Here is an 18,067-nt window from a genome sequence, read left to right on the forward strand (position 1 = left end):
CCATATCTTGTATTTATGTGTTGTACTCTCTACCCCGGAATATGGGGTCGGAAGAGTCAATAAAATCTAAATCTAAGATCCTGAATACTCCTACTGGAGTTTTGACTGGAGGTGCCGGAGGGTGGACGTTTAAACAATTATTTCATTAAGTAACATCTCCTTAAATTTAACTGAGTCAGTTTGTGTGATTCCTGAAGAAGGAAGTTCATTCCATACGTTAATAATTGTGCGGGAGAAGTGTCGACAAATTGTGCAGGGCTATACATTTTCATCACATTTACACAACTAAATAAAAACCCCGCACATTAAAAAGAGATAAGCAACCATCAGCAGCCATCACTGGTGATAAGGCAGGAAAAAAAAAGAATAACTAATTATTGTGTGAAATATCTGCGCAAACTAATGACATAACATGATATTAAATTTGGTTTGACAAGGGATGGTCGATCTGTCAATCAAAAAAGTTTCAGTCATGCAGGAAGATGAAACAGGTGGACAAAAAAAATTAATAACTGTTCTCCTTAATTCGAAGAGTATAGGCCCTATATTCCCCTCGCCCCCTTTTTTTTTTCTTTTTTTTTTAGGGGAGGGGGATATTTCAGTTACTGGTTACGCAGGACTCACAAACTTACTGTGATAATCAGATATGGTGTTCAGAGTCATCATGATAACACTATCATTCCGTCGCAGCAGATCCATATTAGTAATTATTGGTAAAGTCACCTTCGCCAAGAATTCACCCGATGAAAATCGCTTGAATCCAAAAACACAAAATGGCCGCAACAAATCTTTAAAAGTTCGTTTCCCCCTTTCAATATGATTTGTAAGATTGTTTGGTTATTTCCTTGCCTTTCCGGTTTCTTTCACGGGGCTCGCCCCGTTTTTGTGCACATACAAAGAAATACATAAGGTATTTGGGCCACAGATGGAGATCTTGAAGTGTGAGCACAGTATAAGTTTATGTTTTTCCGCTGAAGACCCCCCCCCCCCCTTTTTTTTTTTTTTTGGTTGTCAGTGAGCTGAGGAACCTTTTGTTTTGTTTTGTTTTTTGCTTGTTAGCTCATGAAACCCGGAAGTGCCCCCCCCCCCTCCACTTTTGAAAACGCTCTACCGGCCCTGTCTTTAAAGCGGACCCAAACCCAAAGAGCAATGTAGATTGAGTGAAAGCGGCAACATTAGTAGAAAACATCAGTGTAAGTGAGGAAAATCGGACAATCGATGCAAAAGTTAGGAATTTTTAAAGTTTTGGAGTTGGAACCGCTGGATGAGGAGACTACTAGAGATTATGACATTTTTTGGGATAACAATAGAAAGAAAATATAAAGGGAATTCCACAAAAATTCACTTTTCTAGCATAATGAAAGAACACTTGACTAATCGCTTTCAGAAATCATGGGGATTTATACCCATAACATAATTGTCTGTTTGTTTGTTCATTTCCATCTGAGAAGATGGCTGGATAGCCCATATTTAGCACTTCCGGGTTTCATTAGCTAACACGCAAAAAAAGAACCCAAAACAAAACAACAAAAAACAAAGCAAAGGTCCGCAGTTTCCATTTCCCGGTTTCTTCAGTGGAAAAACATAACCTTACCGCGCTCACATTTCAAGATCTCTATTTTAGTGCCACTTTAGGTACTTCCGGGTTTAAAAAAAAAAGGTGGGGGGGGGCACTGATGACACCTTATGTATTCCTTTGTATATGGTGCACAAAAAAGGGCCCGATTTCCCCCCCCCCCCTCCCCCGTTCCGTCAGCCATGTGATGATAGGCTATCCCCCCATAATTGTCCTTGTTCTTTCTATTTGAAATATCGTATCTTACTTGTATTTGAATCTGATCTTTTTTTAAGATAGGGAAATAAAAACAACATAGGCCTACATAGGATCAACTTAGGGGTCGTACCTTCACATTCCCATCATTCCAATTTTAAATTTGGGACTCGATTAGCTATCCGTACATCAATTTGTATTTGCCAAGTTCAAAAAATTCTCTCTGATCCATGATATATTTATATTCTTAATCATGATAAGTAAAATAAAATTCATTTAAAAAATAATTTTCAAAATTTTAAAAATATATTCGCATTAAACTTTAAAAAAATAAATTATTACAAACAAAAATATTTTATTATAATCAATCTTTATGGCTAGGTGTCCAAGGCAGCTTGAAAACATCAAAGAGTCGTGTGCTAGCTGTGTTGCGTTGGTGTGTAGAGTGATACGTAGATCTACGTGTGTTTACTGTTCGTTCTCTCGTTGTTTTCCCTCACTCGAGATGATAGTCCTACCGCAATTATGACTCTGGTTGGAATTACGAAATTGAATTTGCGTAGTTTTGATGTAGAGCCGTAAGCATTCAGTACGCTTTACGATTTCTTGGAAATAAACAGGACAGAATGGCAGCATCTTCAACGTCAGTGAAGGTAATGTTTTATGTGTAACACTGATGGTCTAGTGGTTCTACATCAGATAGTGTACAAATTTTTATATCTCTGCCTAGTCCCAGTAATTAAAATTGGAGTGATGTAAAATACAACATGATTACCTGATTGTTATGTTGCGCCTGAACTTACTGAAGAGGTCTTTTTACATTGTCACTGTCTGAACAAGGAGCTTGGAGCATAGACTGGAACTCACTCCCATCAACAGTTTCTAACATCACAAACAAGGACTCATCTCAGCAACCCTACAATACATCCAGGAGCAAAGCAACTACAGACAGTGCTAGACCCCACACTTCTCTCTCTGCGCAATTTAACACCAGCTCACCCCCTGTCCTGTTGGCCCCTACTAAGGGGTGTTTAGACAGTAGACCTACACACGAAGAAGAAGAAGGAGAAGCTCCTTGGTCCGATGAACCAGCAATCATTTCTTACATGTTATTCCCGATCCCGTCAACTTCCTTGACCGCAACACCATCATGAGATATGATATGTATCATACACAGGTGGTAACTGGTAAATTTATAGCCTCTAGCCCTCTAGATCTAGTAATTGCAGTAATAAAGTGGTATATTTTTAGTGGTAAAATTTCTGCTACAATAAAGAGCACTGTTCCAGTATCTTCAGTAAATTAACTAGTCTAGGTTATTTAGTAATTTCTTACGGTAAAAGTAGACCCCTATATCAAGGCAAGTAAAAATCTCATGATAAATGTACCATACATATTCCTCACAAATTGCTCCCTGATTTTAATTGTGTTGACTGTTGTATCATTTTGCCATCATGTAAATCACATTGTATTTTGCTGCTGCTTCATAATTGAAGTGTTCACTGCGATTAAAACCTTGTGATCAAATTAAATGGGGGGTCCCGTGTGTGTGTGTTAGCCATGACCCACGCATGTAAAAGATCCCACTTCATTCATTCATTCATCGCAAAGAGCGGGTAGCCAACCTGGCAGCCGTGAAGTGGTCCCCCTACCCATCCACACAAGAAAACAGGCGAATGATGCCGACCTCTCGTGGTTTGCACCAGCACCAGGTGACTAGCAATAGTCAACAAAGGGTATCAACCGGGCACACTGTGCCATATGCTTGAAAATATGAATGGGAATATGTTTTATTCTGTTCATCACTCCGCTCCCTACCCCTTCCCTCCCTTGAGTTAAAGAAATTAAAGGGAATTCATCTGATTTCATCTTGTTTTTGTTTTGTTTTTCAGCTGATTGAAGACCAGATGAGCCAACAGGGCATCAGAAAGGATCTTGATGTCACTGAGCTGTATCTTAGCAACCAAGGGCTAACAGAGGTCAGTGACCTTGGCCAGTACAAGCTGCTGAACAGACTTTGGCTCAATGGAAATAAACTGAGGAGGATCAACTGTCTTTCAATCAATTACCGTCTGACAGAACTTTACCTCCAGGTGAAAATTTACACTTTTTTTTTTCTTTCAAGCGTTTTCTGGTTGTTTATTAAAGGCAGCCGATCGTCATCCCTAATGGTACGTAAACTCCGAACGACCGAAGTTTGTGCATGCAATTGCGCAATGCCAGACTCAGTGCTATATCCGTAAACGTGTGGGACAATGCTGCCACTGAGACACGTGTGTGTATGTGCGTGTGTGTGTACGCATCATACACAAACATTGTGACAACGAGCTGCGGTGATTGGAGGAGAGAGGCCAGAAAACACGTGGCTCTTTTGGCCTCTCTTCATGCGCATGCGCACTGAGAATGTGCGTCCATTCAGAAGCTCTCGTGGTTCGCTCGGACAGCCATTTTGGGTCAGGAAATTTGTAGCACAGAGCTCTTGTAGTCTAGAGTGTTGTTCGCTGACCCATTGAGCCAGCGCTATTCTCATTCGGGGTCACTACATTTGATACAGAATGGGGGAGGCAGCGTGTTGCGTTCGTCTCCGTGCCGCACAAACCACTCGCCACGATTGTATGCCATTAAAGTGTTTAATACGTCTTTATTGTGTATGTTATATGATTATATTGCCTTAATCGGGTATTGCTCAACCTGTTGATTTGTGTAATCACAATGTCTCCTCACTCATTTTCATCACATATGTAAATATTTTATTTTGTTTACAACTGTCTTTAAGGTTTGAATTTGTCTGTACATAGTATTTGTAATGTTATATATGCAATTTAGCCTGTGGACTACGAGGTATGATACGAATGACTAAGTTTTTTCTATGTATTTTTTATTTTTTAGTTGAGACATACAAGTACAATTTTCCTGGAGGGGCTACACAGTTCAAAGTTTCAAAATTTGTGCTTCCTCTAGCCCTGTATGCTGCATTAGTGTATTTACAAGAGCAGTTGTGTTTCACAAGTGCAGAATAAACAACAGCAAACAAAAGTCATGGGTAATGGAGCTACCCTTCTTCATGTACTTGTGAGAGTTTTGACATTAACAGACTGTTTTCCCCAATACCATGGCTCTCAAAATTTTTTACAACTTTTACAAGCAGTATTGCGGTCAATGAAATCCACACAGACATTATCAAAATGTGCACATACATCTGCTAGCATATTATGCATGCAATGGGAACAGCCTATTCGTATGAAAAGAAGACTTTGCATTCAACCTTATGCTCCTACTTTGGCACCTGCTAATAGTTATAATAATCATAATAATTACGATAGAGGTACATAAAGTGCTTGAGAGATTAGCCCAATTCCAATATATGCATCATTTCCTCCCAGTTATTCCTATTTTGTGAATTTTGGGTTTGCAGGTATGATTAAGCTGGATGCAAATTGAACCATATTGAATGTAATCTGTCCACATGCTACAGTGTTACAGATTTGATATGACTTCTTGACCTTTTATTAATTAATTGATTAGTTAATTTATTTATTTATGTATTTATTTATATATTTATGTATATATTTATGTATTTATGTATGCATTTATTTATTTATTTATTTATTTATTTATTTATTTATTTATTTATTTATTTATTTATTTATTTTTGCTTGCTTGACAGGACAATGAACTGGTCAGTGTTTCTGGACTCCTAGCCCCTCTGACCAACCTGAGGGTGTTGATGCTACACAACAATCAATTGACCAAGCTGGAGGAGACGGTCACTGAGCTTCGAGCCTTGCAAGCTCTCCACACTCTGAGTAAGTCATGGACTCGGCTGCAATGAAGGTTTGTCAGTGTCACGCTATGGATTGAAATACTTTATGGCTTGACCACGATGCTTTAGTCTCCTAAGAACTTTAAGAAATGGTATGGTATTGGCAGAGATGAGGATTGGGCTTTAAACTTTGTTTGTGAGATACCAAGAAACCACTTATGAAATGATACAGAGCACACCATTCTATGAGGAATTCAAACTTTATTAGATAAAACTCGGTTTTGGAATGGCGGTTTTGGAATGGCTGAGACGGCCAAAAATAATGTAAACAAAGCCTTTGATAAAATGTGGTTCCCAGTTTTTATTAGTATTGCTCTGTTTTGGATATCTCAGCCATTTCAAAACCAATGTTCATCTAATAAACGTTGATTGAATCCCCCTTGTAATGACATGCTTTTTCATATTTCAGAAGAGGTTTCTCATTATCTCACACACAAAAAAAGAAGAAATAATAATAATGGTAGAAATCTGAAGTTAGGTCTGAACCAAAAACTATACAATCCCTTGTTTCATTGATTCATCAAAATGAAGATGTACTCATACCATGGCTTTGATTTCTAATGTTTCCTAGATTCCGTAGCTTCCACTACCACCTGTGTCTTTCTCTCTCCCAGACTTGTCCCAGAATCCTTTGGCTCAGGAGACGGAATATCGTCACTATGTCATCTTCCACACCCCACCCCTACAGCTTCTGGATAGACAAGGTAAGTTTAATGGTAATGGGTCTTCACATTGTCCTATAGCCAAAAAGATTTTTCCCCTCTCCACCACTAGAGGGCGAACTATATAATGGTGTCAGGGATTTCATGGGGCTCCCATTACCCACGTAGTAATGGCGGACTTTGCGTACTGAAGTAATATCTACAGTGCGTATTTTAACTTTTATGCAAGTACACACTTCTTGATTTAGCTGCTCCACGGTTGCTCGTTTGCTAGCGTGTTAGCTCGAGGGGGAGAGCCTAACGCCTCATTGTCATCCTGTGCTCCCTGTGCGCTCATAAAACAATAGTACTGGGCGTATGAAGAGTCCGCACTCTAGTAGTTGCTGGGGAAAAGCTCTTTGGTTCTAGCTCTGTAAGCATGATAGAAACTGTCATCCACAATGAGGCTACTAAGTGTATTCCACAAGTGTGATTTAATACTGGAAAAAATATTGGTCAGAGATTGTAAACTTGCAGAGTGTTAGTCCACCCATTTTGGTTTCCATGCATTAAAATTCCAATTGAAGTGTACCTTTTTCCTTTCTTTGAAGAATTTGAGATTTCATTTAAGAGCAAAATGTACTGAATTCAAGCTTGTTTACAATTTCATTTTACTGGATTGATGTCAAAAAAACATTCAGGACTTGAGGATATTTACCTTAAATACAACAATCTACCTAGAACCCTACGCACTGACATGGTGAGATATAGTGGAGTCATAAAATTATGATTGAAGAGAACATTTTGAGTTGTCCTCTGAAGTATCAGTAAAGATATCAGATAAATGACGGAACTGCTTGTTATACACCCATGTCATGAGTCACTATTAAAAAAATACATATGTATTTTAATGACTGCTGAATGAAGGAAGACAGAAAAAATTGGAATGTTTGAACCCAAGAAAAGTTTGTACTTAGGTCAGCCTTCATCATCACTTTAGATTATCTTGTCCATGTGCTTTGGAGAAATGATTCCCTAAAATCATTGTCATATTTTTTGGTGTTGTGAGAAATATTTGTAAATTTGAGATATAATGGCAGACAATGAGACGTAGTAAATCTCTCAATATTCATCCACACATTTGATATGTGGTCGGACTTTCTTTTCCATCCATTAGAAACAGAACATAACAAAAAAATGTGTTCCCTCATTATGATGTGTATAAAAGTGATTACTGTGCATTGATGTAAAAGTAGAAATTTTCGCGGTGTTGAAATTTTTGCGCTACTACAGAAACTGGTGCGAAAATATATGTACGCAAATATTTTTGCTTATCATATGTTACAGTAGTTGTTGTGTTGATTCCATGAATTAAAAACATGTGAAACTCTTTTTACCCAGCCGAGCGCGAAAAATTAGTCGTGCGAAAATATCCACTTTTACAGTAGTTGTTTAAACCCTGGCATATGGTGATGTTAAGTCAACCCACCCTCCCAGTGCTACCAAGTCTCACGCCTTAGGCTTGTGACTCGGGTCTTAGAGGTCTTTCTCAGGTTCACATGCCTTACAAGCTTTTTTTCATGCATCACAAACTCCCCCCCCCCCCCTTCCCTCATAAATCACAAGAAAACATTGACTTCCAATGACCAAAAAGGTCTAGTTTTGACATGATATCTTTTTCAGCAGTATACACCAAGAAAGTATGTTTAATATTGGCAAGATCACACAATTTGCAACTTAAAATACCTTAGCTCCTTACTGTGGGACCAGGGGACACCCCCCCCCCCCCCCCACACACACACACACACACACCCAACACCCTCCCTGGTGTTGTGGTCACTTTGCTCCGTGGGCGGTGCTGATGCACTGCAAAATCTCACACCCAGCAGCTCCTTGACCTGAGCATCTGTGATGTACGTGTAGTACACATAACACCCACTGTGTAAGCAGCGCCTGCGCATTGCAATGATATAACATCTTGAGCAAAATAGAGAGTTCATTATGACTGTATTATTTCTCGCCTCACCATTGATTGTGCTGTTGACTTACATAAAGTAACGAACCCATTCCCAATTTATTGTAAAACATGATTTTCACGACATGACTTTTCATTAATGAGAGCCAACGGCTTTATTCACACAATGAAATATTCTCAAGTTGCCTGTAACATTCAATGCAATATAGTGTAGACAAGATCGTTAGCATGCATTTTAATTTCACAAAACTCAACTCTCACGAAATTCACGAAATTAAAATGCACATGAACAGTCCTTGTTTTACAGTACATCTTGAGCAGAATGGAGACTCTGTATGACTGTCTTATTTCATACTTCACTATTAATTGTGCTGTTGACTAATGTAAAGTAACAACTCCTCCCCAACATAAAACCTCTCTGTCTCCCTTGTGATTGTCTCAGAGGTTCTCAAGTCTGAGAGGGAGGAGGCTGCCAAGCTCTACCAGCAGGACCGACAGGCTTTACTGGAGACCATCGCCTTTGGGCGTCGCTGCCAGGGACCGGTCCAACCATCTCAGGATGAGGGCGTTGCCATGGAGACCAGAGCCTCCAACTTGACCATGGCTTCAGACAGAGAGGTCGCCAATAATTTCTTCAGGTAGGAGGGATGTGTTGTAGAAATGTGGTGTTAGTGCAGAATGCTAAGCAATACCATAAAGATCACACAAGACAAAATTATGATTGGGATCTAGAGAAGACTTGATCACAGTTAGACATATTTAAAGGGATAGTCTCTCAAAAGGTCAGAATTTTTGGACACATCATGAGAAAAATCATATGGAAAACAGCAGCACACATTTTTGTCATCTAAGATGCTGTTGATGATGTTGCTCTATCTAGTGATAGGGTAATTTTTTATTTATTGTTCTTTTTTTTTTTGCATGATGAGACGCAGATTACATTGCTCATGATTTGTGTTTTCACTTTGTCATGCCATGAGGATTTTTTTACGTTGCATGATCAAATTACCGCGAGGGATGGAGGATTGATCAAATGCTGAAAATAGTTTGATGTTGTGTCTTCAAATTTAGCTTTGCCTATAAAGCCAAGGCTCTGCATTAGTGGTGGCCTGGTGACCCAGTGGATCGGGCCACAAGAAATTAATGTTCGGCCACCAAAAATCAAAAGACTAAATCTCTTTGTGGCTGGGCCAGACAAGTAAGAGTCAAAATGTTTTTTTTTTGTTTTTTGTTTTTTTTTTGTCAATGAATTTCTCTTTTGGACAGCCACAATTTCAAATCAAAAGATTTTAGTGGCCTGAATGAGCCACCGCAGAAAAAAAGAAGTTAAAAAGAAAAGTTAAAAGTCAAGATTGCTAAAAGTAAGATATAGAGTCATTCAAAGGACACAATACAGTTAAGATACATATGTTGGTACTACAATCAACCTTGCTTATAACCAATCAAATCTGATTGGACAGAAGAAATAGCTTCGACTTAGAGAAAATATGACTTATGAGTGATTAAACTCAATAGATTATAAAGAAAAGAGGAAGTGAAAAGACCTTCAACTTGAGGAAGTATTTGACTTGTGCAAGGTTGACTGAAGTAAAAGACACCTGTAAAAGGTAATTTGAGAGCAGCTGTAATAGAAATGGCCACATTTAAAAGACCTACAGTCAACTCTGGGCAAGGTGACATTGCCTCGACAGAGAAAAATGCCATGAATTTGATGATATTTGTCTTCTACTTGTACATATGAATTACACACTGAAAGTAAATTTGGGACCTTTTTAATTGGTAGACTTTACTTATTTGTCAACATTTATGCCATTAACTTATGCAGAGTTGACTGTATGTTGATACATTTGTTGGCATTGATTTTAGTTCTTTGAGAGTGTATTTTCATTTCATTTATTTCCACATTAAAAACAACAATCATTACATATTCGAGTCATAGTATAAATTTATTGTGGGGGACCAATTAAAGCCTTTCAGGCTTGTTTGGAATAGGCCCCAAAGTAAATACAAGACTTTCTCAGCTTAAAGGGGAAGGCTAGTAACTGATCAGTGGGAATCAGTGGGAATGCTGGGAGATGATTGTCCCAATTCTTGTGGGATTCGTTTTAGAGTACATTACATCTATTGTTGTGTGAAAATTATTTGCTTCAGAACAGTCTCATATTCAAGTAATGTGCAGATTAGTGCCCCGACACTGTACAGGCATGCTAACCTGGAAATATCAAACTGAACATTACTTGAATATGAGACCATTCTGAAGCAAATGATTTTCACACAACAATACATTGTAGATATATAATGTACTCTTAAATGAATCCCACAAGGATTGAAACAATCATCCCCCAGCATTCCCACTGATTCCCACTGATCAGTTACTAGCCATCCCCTTGGGGTACAAAATATATATATTATGATTGTTATTCTATGATTTGTTCATGGTCTGTGGCAGTCCACCGAGAGAGAAATCAGAGGAGGCTGTGGCTGAGAGAGCTGTGAAGAGATCCATCATGGAGTTCTCTCACTTTGATTGGTCCAAGGCTCCCAGAGCAGAGGAACGAAGGATGAACAAGGGACTGGAGTCCAACAGGAAGACAGAGATAGTCACCGTCAAGTTTAGATAGTCGTCATCAAGAGAAGATAGTCACCGTCAAGTTTAGATAGTTATTATCAAGAGAAGATAGTCACTGTCAAGTTTAAATAGTCACTGTCAAGATAGTTGCTATGAAGTTAAAGGGACTGTACAGTACTGGTTGAGGTGAGGATTTATTTATAGATTTTTTTTGTGAGATTATGAGAAACCTCTAATGAAATATGAAAGAGCATGTAATTGCAAGAAGGATTTAAGGTTTATTTGATGAAAATTGTCCTTGAAATGGCTGAGATATAAAAAAGCGATCCTAATAAAATTGACAGGCCATGATTTTTTATTAGGCTCTTTGCTTTAGTGTTTATCTCACTCATTTCAAAACCGATTTTCATCAAATAAAATGTTGATTCCCCTTAGAATTGTATGCTCTGTTATAATTCAATAGAGTGATTTCTAAATGTCTCACAAAACATACAAGCTGAATCCTCGCCTCAACCAGTGCTGTACAGCCCCTTTATGATACTCACTGCTGAAAGAAGATAGTCACTGTCAAGTTTATATAGTCACCAACGACCAGAAACCACTTCCAAGAGGAGAACATTTTTTTTGGTTTTGGTGATAGACTTTTAATTTACACTTGACATCAGGACACATGAGGAAACAGAAATTTGCAAGAGAACAGGTGGAAATGTAGCCCCATAGTTGATGTATTGATGGTGATAGTCGGCTCAGTGCCGCTTACATCAGCAGGCGGCAAGCTCGTAGGCATCCTTGTTACAAAATGTTTCATGTGTCGCATTTGTCATGAAAGAGTTACTGCAATGACTAGAAAGTGTTTGTAATGAGAAATATGATTGTATTACTTTTTTTTTTTCAAAAATCGTACTTTTCTTTCATCTGTAATTCGCATGAAGCTTCTTGTGTTTTCAACGTAAAGTTTGACAAAATAGATTGATACATTGTGGTATATTAAAAAAAAAAGAAACTTTTCCTGGAAAGAAATTTATATTTTCTGATGCAGAAGATTTTTTTTTTGTTTTTTGTTTTTTGTTTTTTGTCAAGTCTTCACATGTTTGTTACACGTAAGGAATGGTATGCATCTATCAAAAAATCCATTTGAAATGCAGTCTCTTTTACAATGCTTATAGCCAATTCCTCTTCTGTTTAAATTGTATCGCCTAGCTGCTCTCCCAGTTTGACCCTCGTTCTCTTCTTTTTGAATGCAATTTAATCACAAGAAAACATAAAAAATGCCGTAGCAACTTTAATGTGAAAGAAAGAGTACAGCCATGAATGACCTGTAGCAGTAATAAAATGACTGTTGTTTTCTCTGATTACAATTTTGGCTTCAATTTGAGCACTCAAATACAAAAGGCTTTGTTTTCAGTACCCTTTTTGTGACAGAAGTTGATTTCTTCTGAAGGTCACTTGTTTGGGTGTATCTTTGATTTAACTGACTTGGGCATTCTTCTTACATCACTCCACTATGCAAACTGAAGGGCGCCCTCTTTGTTGGCTTGGACCGTTGATAACTTACAAAGTGTGGCCGCGGTAAAAGCCTCAGTGCTCCCATCGCTGGTGAACTTTTTATTTCACTGTAAAGCAATACAAAATGTTTTATATAAAACATTGTAAATACTGTAAATAATGTTTCTATTGTAAAAAATAATGATGTGAATATTTTACCAATAAATTATAGCTGCTTTATGTGTTGGTAATTTTGTTTTGTATTGGTTTGATTTTGTTGAGATGAAAAAAAATATGCCATGTTCTAGTATGCAAGGGTTGATAGAAGAGCAATATATGTCAGTTCATGGATGTGATATGTGGATGTGCGAAAGGAAAGGCCATTTGAAAATGACTGTGAATTTGCCATCAACTTCTAACAGAAAGAGTCTTCAGGCAAGTTCTATCTAGAATACATGTATTACGTTATCTTCTGAACTTCTCTGAATATACAGCGCACTCCTGTGTAGTGTATAATGAACTCAGTTACACAAAATTCCAGTCACAACGAAGTAAAAATTCAGGCTGCAACATTATCCGCTCCATTTCTTTCTCTCTTTTTTTTTGGTTGTTTATTCGTTCGGTTATAACATATAACGAAAGAAAACTGCCGGTCCCAAGGACTTCATTATAACAGGAGTCCACTGTACATAAGGTCGAAAGTGATTGAATCTGAGATGTGTAACAAAAGCTCTCCATGCATTTCACTGACAGTGATTACAAAGATGGCATTTGAGTGCTTCATGACGAGACCTTTCCATGTTCTTTGAAAGTCTGTGGTTCAGGGATCGTTCGGGACATGCACTAACCATGACTTGGCTTGTTGAAAAAGTTGTGATGTTTGATTATGTGGCTGAGAACTTGAGAGTGCAAGATGTCTACTGGAAATGTATCAATCACACTGATTTGAAAACTGTTTGCAGATGAATAAAATGGCTCGTAATAAATGTACAAAAACATGCACACACACACCATTGAGGGAATTGGTATTAATTACCCACATTAGGTATTTTTGGAACAATCTTTGGACTGATTCAAAGGTAGTATAGGTTATTTGTATTACTAAATCCCAAACAAAATAAATTGTAATGTGTATTATCGATACAGAATCCAAGACTGATTCTAAACAGATACATGCACACAGAAAGAGACACTGAATACAATTATTTCAGTATTTTGTCATTTTTTTTTATTATCAAAGCTTGTTTTCTCTTACTGTTGTTTATGATGACAAAAACCATGAAATTCAAATATTTGATAATATCCAAGGCAGAGAGATCCATACACTCATTATGTTGAGTTCTTCAATGTACAATATGAATATACAATATTTGACAGCGGTCTAACCCAAACCATTCTGTACAGAGGTAACACTTCTCTGGTTCAATTCATTCATTACGGAGACAAACATCACAGGAACATCATTTGAGGCATCGTATTTCATCGTAATTAAAGGGTGACTGTTAGAAAAGGTAGTCAACAAATCTGAATTATCATTAGAACTACGGCAATTTCTATCAAATGATCATAACTTGTCTCCTCAAATTCCAAACAGTCATAATGACTTTGTAATTTTAATGGAAATATGCCTCTGGCCACGATAGGGTTCAGATAAAGCTGAATTTCATTTCATTGATCAGGGCAAAACTGATGACGCAGAGAATCACCTTACAAACCTATAAGCTGCTCACATTCAATACATTTTCAAATTCCATTTAGAAATGATGTTAACTTTCAAGTTTTACAGATGAGAGATCCCACCAAGAATCTCCTCACTCCCAAATCAAGAGTTGACACTTAACACAAGACAATGCTGGCAGCAACGATGATGGTTGGCACAAATCTTGTCACACAGTGACAGTCTTTCTTGCCAAAAATTCACGGGCTCGTCCAGGAAAATATGACATGTCTGACTAGTCTCTGAAAACTGACCAATAGAGACAGACCATTGCAGGGACATTGGTCCTAATGGAGGCTGCTGACCCAAACACACACACACACATACACACATCCACTCTGAATATAACTAAGCATTTGTACAATTTCAGATGTCTTATGAAGTCACAATGTCTATTATGACATCACAATATCTTTATGACATCACAATATGCAGCCGTATGAAAATATGTGAACACCTAGACAGAATTATTGCTTGACGTAATACTGTGACTGTACAGCTGATAGCAGTGCTTTAGAGAAATAGACATCTACTTTGATAGGCACTTTGTTTCTCCCTGGAACTTGATAAATTTGACTCATTTTACCCCGTTTTTGGCATCTCACCATGAGTGGTAATGTGTAGGACACTGCAAGCAATAGCAAGATTCACCATAGCTGGATTTGTCTCACAATTTTACAACAGCATTTTTCCGACGGATCCAAATTTAAAAGGGGAAGAATACAGAATGACTACTGACATACAAACAATGCCTAATAATCTGACACCATCCAGCATGTGTGTCTCTCTTTGGAGAATAAAATGACCTTCAAACCTATACAATTCGAAATTAAAATATTTTTGAAATTTCATTCATTCATTTCATTTATTAATTGTCCATAAAATGGAATCTTTTTGTGAAATGTTGGGTAATTCAGTATAGCTAACTTCAACAGTAATAACTGAACACATGACATAGAAAGTGGGTCAAAGGTGACAAGTCTGCTCAATATTCATGATAGAATTATAACAAAATCTCACTCTCTTACAAAATCAATTTCTAGGACATGGTTGTGGGAAATTAAATTATTTCCATAATTCTCTGACAATCCAAATTCAATACGCCTCATACAAAGCAATTATCAAAGACAATAAGTGTCAGCTTACTGCAGATAGAAAATTACCACTAAATACAGAATTTAAAAGTACAGAATCTGTGGACAAATTATAGTGCCTTAATTCAGACCAGAACAAGTCAATGCCTGAAAACTTTGATCTTTTTTTGCCTAATACCAAAGGATATATCATATTTCATTGTAATAATGACTCAAAAGTCATGTCACTTTAAAAATCAATGCTCTGAGCTAGCCACTGAATAAAACTTTAGATAAAATACAAACAAACCAATTGGGGCCATACTGCAAAACCTCTCACACATTTTAGTTCACTTTTTTTCCCCTGCAAAGGGAAAAAATTTCATGACAACAATTAAGAGCAGGTACTCCTAATTGCGAAACAGAATTCATATACACAGATTCTCATAGAGAAAAATAATATTGTTACCTTTGAATTCATTTCATGGTTCTACACAGCAAGATTCTGTTAACTGAGATACTTTACAGCCATTAAATTGAGGTACAGTGGAACCTCGTTATAAAGAGGTCGAATTAAACAAAACCCTCTTATATTTATTGATTTTGAAGGTCCCATACCTTTCTATGTGTTTGCACTCTGATAAAGCGAGAAGCCTGATATAACAAGGTAATTGTCATGTTTTGGGTCCTTGTTATAACAAGACTTCCCTGTACACTGGAATCTTGTTTTAAAGAGGCCATATCAAAACCTTACAAGGTGATTTTCTAAGTCCAAAATCATTCTCCTTCTTTGTTTTTGTACCCAGATACTGTGACAAACCAGAAAGGTAACAGGGTTACGTTTTTCAGGTCCTTGTTATAACAGGTGCATGTGATGAGACCGACACCCATCAGTCATACAGGTGCACAAGTTATACAGCTCATGAGTTCGACACTAAAGCCCGCCGCACACTACACGATTTTGCCCCGATTCACCGGTCTTAAGACCTTTAGACTGGAAGTGTGACGTCACAGTCTTGCCAGTTTCCAGTCGTACGACTGGGTCTTAGCGCCAGTCGTAGAGATTTGACATGTTGAATTTCTACGACTGGTCGTGGGCTTTCAGCCATTCACAATGCAGTAAAATGCAAGCGCACGCATTACAGTCGTAAGCCTACTCGGTCGTATAGTGTGCGGTGTCCGGTCGTACGACTGGTCTAAAGACCCAGCTTGGCTTAAGACTTTAAGACCAGTCTGATCGTGTAGTGTGCGGTGGCCTTAAGCTAACGAGGCCCATGAGACTGACACATTAAGCCCCGTGTTGTATCTGTTGAACTCGTGGGCTGTTCTGTACCTAGTATCGAACTCATGGGCTTTATCTGCCTAGTGTCAAACTACTGGGCTGTATGACTTGTGGGTGTCGGGTCTCGTGGAATGACCCTGTTATAAAAGGTCCCCTGGTACATTCTACCATTGTAAAGTTGAGACAACCTCCAGACTAAATTCACTGCCAATATTCCTTCAGTCCCTTTCCTGAGTGACATGGAAGGCACTTTTTCAAACTTCACCTTTCATAATCTCATCTATGGCGATTTTGCTTTTTCTACAACATTAACCAAATGACCAAGATACTGTACGAGCTGAAATTTTCGCAGTGGTTTAATTTTCACGAATTTCGCAAATCACCTTTGAACCGCCAAAATTACAACACGTGAAAATAACAACACACGAATAAGTAAGTTCAGTTAGACCCTCGCAACCGCGAAATTAACACCATGCAAAAATGTCCTTCAAGTAGCAATTCACAAAAATATTTGTACGCGAAAATTTCAGCTTGTACAGTACATGTACAATGACAGTACTTACAGATATGAGGTGTTGATTTACTAGTATAATTATTATTATAACCATTATTATTTCTTTAATCTAGAGTTTCTTTTTGCATTTACATCATGAGCTTAGACTGGAAACTAAACAGATAATGCCTTCCTTATAGTATCATGGAAAGTACAAAAACATCAAAACCTAAATCTACTTTGCAAATTCAAAAAAATTGTGCACCATGGGATATTCTTACAAAACTAACTGTGTTTTAACTCGGTCTTCTTTTCAGACATTTGTAAGCTCTGTGAATTGTATAAGTGAAGTATCCAAAATGAATCAAGAAGAAGGTTGAGAAGAGGAATATAAAAAGAAATGGGTTTATTAGAATGATAATTGTAATCTACGCTTTATTTATAACATTCCTCATAGGTATTCTGCAGGGGGGTAGCAAAAAGACGTAAACAGTCAATAACAAGTTGAATATTACATTTGTAAAAGCTGTTTTAAATATGGATTGATTAATATAACCCTCAGAAATTTAGTCTCGCATGAGATGATTGCTAGACCAAACAGCTGACATGTATCTATCTCTTCCCTAGTTGAAATGTTTACATAACTGGCAATTTGTACACAAAAATGTCGAATGAAATAATGAGGATGTTCACTGTACAAAGGAAAAAGAAGATTGGTAATTATGTTATCTTGGTTCAAGCTCTGACAAGAATTCATCATTAAATAAGGGTGAAATACCTGAAATTGAGCAAATACAATTGTAGTTGAATGTCATAATAACTTGTCGATAATATCAAATGCATTGTGCAATGAACTGTTGCCAGAAATATCCTGGAGCCATGAATCTGATTGAAACAATCACAACATTCTTTGCATTCTTTGCATTCTCTGAACATGAAAACTCTCGACTCGTCCCTTGGGTTAAACGTGACAAAAAAACGCTGGACACAAAACAAACAGATTTGCACAAATTTGGCACCCTTAAATGCACACATCACACTAGAATCCAAGGCCCAAGTCTCGTCTCAAACAACGGGTCAAATGAGACGACGGTATTCTCAAGTTTGCAAACTAACTCATTTCACTCTCTCCCTTCCATTCCAAGAAAAACAGCTTTGAATGACTTTTGACTGCGTAATATTTGCTACACACCCATGGCTAAGTATAGTTATCTCATCAGTAATATATCAAAACCTGT

The 18,067-nt window shown here is 37.6% G+C and overlaps 1 protein-coding gene across 1 annotated transcript; it reads left to right on the forward strand.

The window, feature by feature from the left end:
• The first annotated feature begins 2,237 nt into the window (after positions 1–2,237).
• On the forward strand, positions 2,238–11,084 carry LOC139739266 (leucine-rich repeat-containing protein 72-like). Its single transcript, XM_071649879.1, has 6 exons — positions 2,238–2,424; positions 3,664–3,864; positions 5,439–5,577; positions 6,209–6,298; positions 8,653–8,848; positions 10,660–11,084. Exons 1-6 carry the CDS (start codon positions 2,398–2,400, stop codon positions 10,829–10,831), a joined length of 825 nt encoding a protein of 274 aa, XP_071505980.1. The 5' UTR covers positions 2,238–2,397; the 3' UTR covers positions 10,832–11,084.
• Positions 11,085–18,067: the final 6,983 nt, after the last annotated feature.

The sequence above is a fragment of the Diadema antillarum genome, unplaced genomic scaffold (assembly GCF_040938485.1).
Source record: "Diadema antillarum isolate AM-2024a unplaced genomic scaffold, OU_Dant_1.0 seq00000791_RagTag, whole genome shotgun sequence".
NCBI classification, from domain to species: Eukaryota; Metazoa; Echinodermata; class Echinoidea; order Diadematoida; family Diadematidae; genus Diadema; species Diadema antillarum.